The sequence below is a fragment of the Limulus polyphemus genome, unplaced genomic scaffold, assembly GCF_000517525.1.
Source record: "Limulus polyphemus unplaced genomic scaffold, Limulus_polyphemus-2.1.2 Scaffold1510, whole genome shotgun sequence".
Taxonomy (NCBI): domain Eukaryota; kingdom Metazoa; phylum Arthropoda; class Merostomata; order Xiphosura; family Limulidae; genus Limulus; species Limulus polyphemus.
Window position 1 is genome coordinate 112,332 of NW_013667120.1, and position 11,239 is coordinate 123,570.

General features: G+C 34.4%; 1 protein-coding gene across 1 annotated transcript; it reads left to right on the forward strand.

The window, feature by feature from the left end:
- The first annotated feature begins 1,337 nt into the window (after positions 1-1,337).
- Positions 1,338-3,262, forward strand: LOC106463893 (dolichyl pyrophosphate Man9GlcNAc2 alpha-1,3-glucosyltransferase-like). Its single transcript, XM_022391527.1, has 3 exons — positions 1,338-1,463; positions 2,139-2,209; positions 3,153-3,262. Exons 1-3 carry the CDS (start codon positions 1,371-1,373, stop codon positions 3,223-3,225), a joined length of 237 nt encoding a protein of 78 aa, XP_022247235.1. The 5' UTR covers positions 1,338-1,370; the 3' UTR covers positions 3,226-3,262.
- The last annotated feature ends 7,977 nt before the right edge of the window (positions 3,263-11,239 follow it).

Sequence of the window (11,239 nt, forward strand, 5' to 3'; positions counted from 1 at the left end):
TCCACAGGTCTTTAGATGGGTATGTTCTCAGCTAGAGACACTTCATATATGCCTTTGTCACCCACTGAGACATTATACTTCCTTGACTCTGGTCTCCTGTTTCTCCCTTGCTAACTCTGGGGGTGTTCACATTCTGTTAAGATTGGAGAGGTTATCACATCTATGCTCACCCTCCTATTCAACTCCCTCCACAGTTCTATCCTTATTCCAAACTAGTCCATGTCTCCTCCTACTGGTGGCTCCATCTTGGCCTGTGCAATCATCTTTCCCACTGCTCCGACCTCTACTTGTACAACCTCCCCTAACCTCTGTCTTGGTTCCTATTCTGTTGATCTCAGTTGGACATTGTTCAACCAGATGTCACCACATTCTGTTTTCATTCATGGCTTTTGTCAGGTCCATTGTCTCATTATTGCATCTTTCCCTTCCCGATACATTTAACTTTCTTCCATGTCCATTTACCACAGGTGATGGTTTACTTTCCACCATTGGTCTCTTTGATGTGTTTTCTGTCCTTCCCACCCTTCTATTCCTCATCTTTCCCTATTCTTTACCTGGTTGTTTGACAAAGGCTTGCCCACTTTGACTGTGTCTAACTATTGGGTGGCCTTGTTGAACACCTTAACTGTAAGAAAAGTGAGGTAGGGACGTATGGATTGCTTTCTCCAAACTCGAAGACAAAGAGGAGAAAGCTGGGCCCAACTGAGGTTGCAAAGAAGAAACCATCAAATGAATGGGGTATTAAGTGAGGGTAAGAACACACTTCTCCACTGTCATCAGGAATCCCACCCATGCTGCTTCCTGTAGAAGCAGAGGAGTGTGGTCTTTGGACTGTGAATAGGAGAAAGCAAGTAGGAGCCAATCATGCATAGAAAGAAGAGTGCAAAGACTCATAGAATGAAGATGTTGGGCAAGAGTTTGTATCCCCCGATAAAACACTAAAAGAGCCGAGGTTAGTCTGAACTGTAGGGCCCTGAACTGGAAAACTAGACGTAGATCAATAAATAACTGTCGATGAAATGGGCACTGTGAGGAAGAACTCTGAATTGTACTAAAAGGATAAAATGGGGTTTCTAGTATCACAAATGTAAGGAAAAGAGCCAAAGCCAAGCTCAGCCCTATGAACGGGAAAAACATTATCATGTCTGTGATGTAACAAAGCCAAAAATTTAAGTCCAACACTGATGAAAATTAGAATAATAAGGCACATAGTTAACCATTATGAAATAAAATAATCAGATAGAAATATGAATTATATATTAGTAGCAGTAACATACCTAGTTAACAAAGTACTTATAAATATCAAATGGACAAACCATCTAAATTTACGTAATCCTTTTCTACATTAAATGTAACATATATATCTTTTCATGTCTAGTGGGTTTACTACTATGATAGCCATGATTCCGTCCTCTCTTCATCTTCTCGCAAGACCAACCCTTCAAGGATTCAAGATTGCTTTGGTAAGTGTTATAAAGAGATGTTTTCACACTTAGTAAAACATGCTTTAAAAGAAAAAATATATGTACAGAAAAAAAAATATTAACATACAAAAACACTTTTTATTACTTCAGTTGAGTTTAAGAAAAAGATTTTAGATGTTGATCATATGACATTAATTTATTAAGAAAACAGTTTTTGATAATTATTTGGCTTATGTTAAACAATAATATGTAACTATGTAATGAATCGTGTTCTCTTTCATCATATTTGTTCATCCTATTAGATTTTGTACTGACACACACACACACACACACAGACATCATTATATGCATGTCGGTGACTGTGTATCCTTTTGTAATATTACTGATATTTATGTCATGAATAGTTTTTATGCATTGGAAAAGAAAATATGGTGAACAGGTTCACATTTCAACAGTATTAAAATTTCAGAAATTTCATGTGCTATATGTCATTCAAATGTTTACCTTTTTTCTTAGACTATATTGAGAATTACTGGGTTAGAAATAATAATTAAAATATTCAAATGTTTACACTTGTAATTTGTTTTTGTTTTTTGTAAGAATACAAAATTGTTTTGTGTCTCAAGCCTTAGATATCAAGTTTTAGTTCTGTTTAGGTAAAAAAATGTTTGTTGCCAGATGGGTTTTCTAATCTTGGTATCTTTTTCCTTTCAGATTAACTCTGCAATGATATTCTTTCTATTTTCCTTTCAAGTCCATGAGAAAAGCATTCTTTTAGCTATCCTGTAAGTACATATCTGTCTCTGAGATATATTTTCCATAATATTTTTTTCAAGACACCTTCATTATCAGAAAAGTGAGCTTTCTTAATTTGTATGTTTATGTTTTCTATGTTTGTATCATCTCTTAAACCTGTTACCTGAATGTAAGATCATATTTAATTGTATAATACTTTTTTTATGTCAATTTTTTGAGTAAAGGCCAGTGTTAACTAAATTAATCTAGACATGAAACTAATAGAAAAGAAACATATTTATATTTTTAATAGATCTGAAATAAATGTCTATACTGTTTATGAGAAGTGCATAAGCAGATTGTTTATACATAAGTAAGTGTAAACTGAAACTGTTAGATTTGGTAGTTTGGAGCTTGGTGTAATACCAGTACTTACTTCTAATTGGATAGTAAGAATTCAAAAAATTGTCAGTGATGAAAAGTACAGTAACTTGGCTAGTAGTTAAACAGTGACCATTGTAATTTCAGTTTTAAGTTTGTAACTTAAACGTGGATATTGATAACCTGTTGTTTATTAAAAAAGAAATGTTTAACAATTTTGTTTTCATACCTAATACTTATAAATGTATAAATTGTCATTTCTAGTTTTGTGTCATTGGTAAATTAATTAGTATTTTTTTCTGGATTTATAAAATGTCAAGCATCCAAAAAAGTATTTTTTATTGTTAAATGTGTTTTAATAAATATATAATGAAAGTAGCTAAAACATTTATATAAAATAGAAATTACAGAATATCTTAGAATATATTTGGTGTCTTGCAAAAGGTCAGTTTCTTTCCCAGACAGTAGCAACTTCTTGTCTTTTAAAAACATTATAGTATGTATTATATGTTATGAGATTGTTTTAACTATTATTGTTGAAAGATAGAAATTCATAACAGGTGACGTGACTTCTTTTAATGAATGTTCATGTTTTTTTTGTTTTTAATTTAGCCCAGTCAGTCTTCTAATTCATGAACATCCACTAGTCACTACCTGGTTTCTTACAGTGTCTACTTTCAGGTAGAACAGCTGCCTTTTTCATTTTACTCAAATAAATATAATATTTCTATGTAAATATTTTCTCTTAATAAATAATGGTAAGTTTAATCTTTGAGGATAAAAATATACTACAATATTATGTTTTAGAAGAGAAAAATTTGTAGAAAAGTGTGTTCACTTCGGATACAGTCTTACCTCCCTTCACACAAAGCTATCTCAATCTTCATCTGCCCTCTAAATATTGCTAAAAAAGTTTGGCTATCACCACACCAGTCTATATACCCCATCAATTTCACACCATTTCTGAACATCTACATATCATGTGACTATTTTCCATCAATACCTTTGTGCCACTGATGTTAGTGCTGCTAGCTCCTTCTGCTATTCCCGCTCAATATTCAATTTCTTGATTGGCACAGCATTGTTTAGACATGTATTTTTTTGCATGTGTCTACCATTTATGATCATGCTTCTTTGTAATCAAAATTTTTTTTCAACAGTTTTATTTTACTGTGTTTGTATTCACTTGTTTCAACAATTTTTTTTCTTGCATTTATTTCTTGTTACCGACTTACAAGAGAAATTAGTATAAATTTGCAATCAATGTATTGACTACAGAAATTCCAGTTACAGTCGAAAGTGCTATTGATATGACTTCCCAGTAATCAGGTTCTACTTTATCTGCAGGCCTTATTTTGCAGCTAGATTCATATGATCACCCAGCGATTTCTTCTTCTTTTCAAAGTGACAATGTTTCTGAGGAAGAATATAATCAATGAAAAGACGATTTGGACTCTTTTTCTGGTAACTTCTTATTTTGGTCTGTCACATTCTACTCCTCTTCAGGAGTTTTCACTTTCCACTAGTTGCCACGCTGTCACATCATTCACTTTGGTGGAGAATTGATCTTCTTCTCCTTTCTTCTTATTGCTTCCAGTTCTCCCAAGGAACCTGTGGTAAGTTTTTCAACACCTGGTTGATATCCCCATGGTAGGCACAGCTCAGATGCCCTATTTGTGGCTCTGTCCTTTTTTTACACACGGGGGAATTCAGTATTTCACGTCATCAGTGCTTGGAATTTGGTAAGTTAGATTTATGTGTCCTTTCTCATCTATGTTCCTTAAGGTGAATTGTAAGCTAGATATTGATTATTACTTTGTTTGTTTTTTTAGGTAAGCGTAATTGTTTTGCATATTCGTTAATATTACTTACATTGTAGCCTCAGCAAATTTTGTGGGTGAGTTAATTCATTATTAATAAGTACTTTAACTAAGGATGTTGAAATTGTCTGTATGTTACATATTATTACTACTAGTAACATCTAATTCGTTGTTCTATTTTTTTCATCATTGTTTGCCTTATCCTAATTTTCATCAGTGTAGGACTTAATTAAGTGTTCTTTGTTGTCTAGGTTAATTGGAGGAATTATAAATTAGATATTGATTGTTAATGTGTTTTCTCAGTAATTTTAGTCGGTTTGAATGTTCATTATTATTACATACTTTATTGATTGACATTTTGTAATGTGATTTGACAATTCAATAACGTTTTTGAGCTTTCACTGACAATACTTATTAAAGATAATTTTAAGCGTGAAAACTGTCCATATTTTGATGTCATTATATGTAAATTCAAAATTGTAATTTTACGGTGATAATCTTGTTTTCTTGTGCCCAATAATGCATAATTTCATTTGATAAACACGTTTAGATTGAATGGTAATTTATAATCAGTCACAAGAACGTCGAATCTGAATCACTTGAAAAAAACACGGGGGTGCTTAACTTTTTTCCAGGTGTATAAATAGATACACTGAACTTTAGGTACTCTAAACCAAACAATCAATACGTTTCCACGTACGCTTAAAGAAAATTTAAAGAATATATTGAATATCACTGTGTTACATAGAAATCCCAACAATCAACCAGCTCCGATATAAAAAGGAAAGAATGTTTCCATGGTGATGGCTTTTCTAAAACAGTGTTTGTTTTTATTTGTTTGTTTCTCCACTGATAGATACAAGTTAATTATATATTACAACAATAAAAAGTAATTATGATACTAATTAATTTCACTTCACTAATACGCTAAACGACAGAATAATTTCAAAACAAGGAAAATTAATTAGAACATTGTGGTCGATACAGATGATGGTCGACGACATTAACCCTTGTTATTTAATCCGAAAATAGATGTCGTATCTTCTCTGATCTTGGTTTATTCAGTGACTAGTAGAGAATATTAATTTATTCGTTACTCTTTGTTTGTTTTAACTTAAAGCTGCATCGTAGACTATCTGTGCTCTTTTCACTCGGGAGAATCGAGCCGAGAATTTTAGCGTTGTAAGTCAGTAACTTACCACTGACTCACTGGGAGACGTTACTTTTTGTTTGTTTGTTTTAGCGCAAAGCTACAAAGTAGGCTATCTGCTATCTGTTCACCACGTGGAATCGAACCCGGATTTTAGTGTTGTAAGTCTGTAAACTTACTGCTAAATGTTACTCTTTGATGAATATAGATAAATTCGATTAAATTAGTTGCAAAAAACCTTTAGAATGAAACAAAGTATATCTACCTGTACAACTTAGTCAAAATGTATTGAACCTAAAAGGAATTGAATCTATTTAGGCATAATAACACGTTGGAAGAAATGATCTATGTCAGCAAAATTTTGTGTAATTATATTCCTAATTAAATATTTCTTAACTCGATCGTACTTAAATGTATTCTTTAAAACATACCATGGTTTGTACCTTTCACATTCAAGAATGAAAGTTTATTCTCGCAAGAGTTTACCGTGTTTACTTCTTGAAAAGGTGCTATTAAAAATGTTGTCCACAAATTACGTAAATAACCTATGGGCGCCATCTGTGAATAGCATAAAGAACTAATCTGCATGTACCCTATTAAAATACTAAGCAAAGTGTGATAAAACTGCTTCTAAAAGTGATTTAAAAAAAATTAAAATATGTTATGATAAGCTTTTATATATGTTTATTTTTCAAATAATAGTTAATGTACGACACGTATCATTGATTTCTAAAAAAATGTAAGATGTTTCAATCAGACAATAAAATCAAGTTTGTTTGTTTTATACATAAAAAATCAGCGGAAAGAATATTTCACTCACTATTTTTGTTTCTAAAGAGTTTGTCTAGAATCGTTAAACGACCTTGAAGACCACACTTCAAACACGAAGAAGACGAATTTCCCGTATCAGTTCCCCTATTGTTAGTTGTTGTCTAGGAAACAGGGTCCTCCTGGTCTTTTTTTCTGACTCCTTCATAAGCCACTTCATAACGAGCCTATTCTGTGTTGTATCATGAGGAGTAGATAAATAAACAAAATCACTGAACAAAAGTCCTTCTCATAAGAAATCTCGATGGAAGAGAGAAAAAACAAACATTCTGAAAACTGATCCGAAGTTTCAAATACACTTGAACAAATATGCTCATATAAATATGAACCAAGTGTGTATCTCCTCTTTGCCTTGAAATAATACAGGTAGAGAGAGGGCCGGCATCGTAAACACCTGGTGCATTAAAAACACGCACACCCAACTTTACCACCTTCCCTCCCCTGGTGTGCTCTGTCTGCTTACAAAGCACTCGGTCCATATAACGATTCGCGCATGAAGAATGAAAGCAGCAATTGGTATATATTGCTAAGTGTCTAAAACGGAAAACTAAAATAACAAAATAATACAACCGATCCGAAGAACAACAAGGATCTTGAACCAGACGTAACTACGACTTTAAAAGAAAGTTATGGAGAAAAATAGTTATTTGTAACTAAGCAAAGGCATGCTTCACTTAAACAACAAAGTATTTTTAGTAACTAAACAACCGTATACTTGGCTTTAACTAAACAACCAGGTATTTTCTGGTAACTAAACAACGACATCCTTTGTTTTGATTTAAAAATCAAGTATTTTCTAGTAACTCAGGGACGAGTTATTGTGTTTACACCACGTATTTGTTGATAACTTGGCAAAGATGTTGATAGTGCAATAATTAAGTTTACTGCTTCAAATCTTCGTTGAAGCACTAGGTTGGTTGTAAAAATTTCGTTTTTGTGTTTTTCAGGTGTTCGTATTAATAGTTATTAATCTTTTACCGTTAGGCTTGCTCATTCATAAAGTCAGCCATTAGCCATGATGTAATTTATAAACTAAACGTTTTAAGTGCTTGATAATCTCAGTCCATAATCATTAATATGTAAAGTGGATCGCAGACATATCACGAGAGCACACTTACTGAATTTCTTTGGATTTTCCGTTAAGATATAATCATGGATCTCCTGCTGATCAACCCGTGCTGCATTCAGACCGTCGGCCTGTTTGAAGCCTCTGCAGATGTCGCCTTCAACAACCTCGTCGAGTGTATGTTTCACTGACGCTTGTCAGAGATGATTATCTCGAAAGAAGAGTACGTTAGCGCAGGTGGGTCAAGCCGTTGTTCGAGTAGTTTTTACTGCGTGTGGCTGTGTTACACCACACTTGGCAACGCCTTACGATTCGCATTTTGCCATTAACCTTCCCAGTCTACTAACTCATAATAAAGAAAATATCCCAGTACGTGCGATTCATCTTTATCTTTATGAAAAGAACGACAAAATTTAGGATTGAAAGGAGCTCACAACGGTCTGTAATCGTGAGTATCTATAGGTTATTAATGTAGAAAATTCGATTTGTTCTAACTGAAACATAGCCAGAACATGGTTACATTTGTTTGTTTGTTATCATGCACATGATATCAGTGCTGTGCCAACCACGGGTATCGAAACCCGATTTTTAACGTTATAAGCCTTCAGACATACCGCTGAGCCACTGGAGGCAGTACATAATTTTCTATTTCATTTCGTCAGAGAAGGAAACAAAGAATAACCACCTCTACTAAATTCGCCCCACCCCCACCCCATGAACAGCATACGACGTGATTAATTACAGCTAGGATTTGTTACGAAAAGCGCTTAATTCAAACATAAATCTTCACATTAATTAAGAACCGTGTCTGTCCTAGTGGTTAGCGCTAAACTGTGAATCCGATGATCCATGGTTTACATCTCGTTGACACATCTTCCATTCTCGTTTATTCCGTAATCTAAAAATTAGACTTTCACACGATTAAAACGTGTCTTGAAAAAAAAAATCATGTGTCAGAAGTTAACAAAATCAAATTAGTCATATACGTGTGTACCCTTTCTAGTGGGTCAATGATAAACTTGAGGGCTAATACGCTGAAATCGGGGTTCGATACAACTTGTGGGCACAGAGAAGATAACCCACTGTGTAGCTTCGCGCTTCACCACAAATAAACAGTCTCTGACGTACTTGAACATAAATCAAGTGCAGCAGTACCCAACCCACGGGTCGCAAAAGTACGTTTGACTGCATCACGAAAAGAAAAAACTAATTCTGCCATTTTGTCATACAGGGAAATTTCAATAATTTCATTTGTCGTTGCTACGTTGTGAGTAATGTTTAATAGGTTGTATTTGTTTCCTAGTTGTACCGATGCCTAAAAATTTACACTTTCTGTATTTTATTGTATTTAAAGTATTTTCATTGCAAGTGCCAGAGTTTCAGTGAAAATCGCACAAGAGTGATTAACTCTAGAATTACCGCTAAAGTTTCCCTTTTCAACAAATTTTTGATAACGTATTTATGATTTTGTTGGTTACAGTGTTCCCTAATAATACAGGAGTTAAAAATATATATAAACATAATATCATGAATTTTGTAATTAATCCCACCAGTGTATTTTATATGGAAAATAAGTAATTTCACACCCTTTTTTTGTCAGTTCTTTACACCGAGTGTTTTATGACTGATGCAAAATGCAGTAATCTATTGCATCATACCGAGTCAACTTCACATGTATAAAAGGCTACACTTCTGGTGTGGAATTCATTACAGTTTCAGTCATTTTCTGAATATATTCTCTAATAATTTTGAAGTGAATAAAAATGGGTTTCAGGGCCAAACGTATAGTGGTTAAAAATATTACTGACAATACCGAAGGTAAAAATTAGCTTAGTGGTAATGACTGATAAGCATTAGCTGATTAAATCAAATAACTTGATTTGTTTGTTGATGAAGATACAACGTATGTTGCTACTGGTGAAGAACTAGAAGTGTATTTGTAAATCTGTTCATCAATATATAAGAGCGTTATCGTGGAAATACTGGAAAACTAGGAATGAGAATATTTATTGAAAGAAAAATGGAAGCATTTGGATTCGAACGAACTGAACTGTTTCTTCGGTGTTACGGTATTAGCATGTTTCTTGTTTGTAGTTAAGCACAAAGCTACACAAAAGGCTATCTATGCTCTGCCCACCACGGGTATCGAAACCCGGTTGTAAGTCTGCAGACATACCTTGTGCCACTGGGGGGCCGGTATTAGCAAACAAACAGTCATATTATATTTGTTTGTTATGAATTTTGTGCAAAGCTACACGAGCCGTCCCTAATTTAGCAGTGTAAGACTAGAGAGAAGGCAGCTAGTCATCACCACCCATCGCCAACTCTTGGGCTACTCTTTTACCAACGAATAGTGGGATTGAACGTCACATTATAACGCCCCCACGGCTGAAAGGGAGAGCATGTTTGGTCGAGCGTCCTAACCACCTGGCCATGCCGTGTCTGTCATATTATGAAAACTAATGGTACATAATAGAAAATTGATCGCTTTTGGGAAACAAATGTCACAGTCTTTTTCCACGCGAAATAGTCTTACCACTCAGATAATAAAGATTGGTTCAGACCGAAGATTTAGGATTTCCAATACAGGGATATTACTTGTATTTAATGGTGTCGAAAAACAAAGCAATGGACCACTCAGAAAGAGACCTGTAACAAGTCGTACTCAAGCCGTGGTGAGCAAAAAGTGAAGTACTATAACAGGTAAGAATTCACTAACACGAAGGTCAATAGCAAAAACCGTCCACGTGCCCCAAGAAACAATGCAAAACATAATTAAGAAGGATTTCCGCCTGGAAAAGTGGCACAAATTGATTCCAATAACATATACATTCAAACATTGCTCAAGCAGCTTTACAGTGAAACTGGCATTCATGCTATTCCATACGAAGACATACTGGTCATTTCACTATGGATTTCTATGGGATCAGAATGTTGAAATAGACGCTAGGGGACCATAATGTTAAAATGGGCGTTGGGAAACCGTCGTACTCGTACATTAGATGGATTATGAAGAGCTTGCAGGGAAAAGCAGTGTGGTTTGGGCATAACCACCTAAAGACGAAGCCTTTTGCAATTTGAAATTGTGTTGCATAATTGTTGTCAGTATGCACGGTCGTCATACAGACCTTGACCGGACGTGGATACGTGAGTTGTAACGGCGTGGTGAAGTTACGAAATGGTTTTAATATAACACACTCAACCTCTGTAGTCCTATTTCGTGGCAGATGCATCTTAAAGCAATATATTCCAAGAAAACCTTTGAAAAAAATCAAACTTTGGGCTTGCTGGGATAGCAACATATCCTATATTTAAAATGGGTGCAGGATAAGAAGAAATAACGCAAAAAAAAACAAGAAGAAAAGATAGGGCTGTGCAGACATAACTTGAGCGTTAGAATAGACTGGATGCAATACAAACTGTGCTAATTTCTTTACGAATTTGAAGATAGCAAAAAAAATATGACTGGACACGAGACAACAAAACTTGGTACAAATAATAATAATTATAATAACTGAACTGTCCTTCATAGAAGAAGGTACTGAGTTATCAAATATATTTATTTTTAGTGAACTTGGTATTTGTGTTTCTAAGTTATATGCACAACCAGTCAGAAAATGACAATAATGAAGCAGCCACAAAAGCCAGTGATTATCCCAGATTATAATAATCCGAAAGATGTAGTCGATACTGCTGACTAAAAGCAAGATGGCCGATTGTTGTTTTATACAACATGTTGTATGTATGCGATAATTACTTTTAGTTTAGGTTTGGTCTACTTCTACCTTCGTACCCGGTAACGTACGTACTAAGTAAAGGTAAGTACTACGAAACG

Bases quoted from the DNA above. Each gene is read 5' to 3' on its own strand.
- LOC106463893 (XM_022391527.1), top strand. From the start codon at position 1,371: ATGTCTAGTGGGTTTACTACTATGATAGCCATGATTCCGTCCTCTCTT. The intron at 1,464-2,138 runs GTAAGTGTTATA...TTTTCCTTTCAG, and splicing joins AAGGATTCAAGATTGCTTTG to ATTAACTCTGCAATGATATT. The intron at 2,210-3,152 runs GTAAGTACATAT...TTTTTAATTTAG, and splicing joins AGCATTCTTTTAGCTATCCT to CCCAGTCAGTCTTCTAATTC.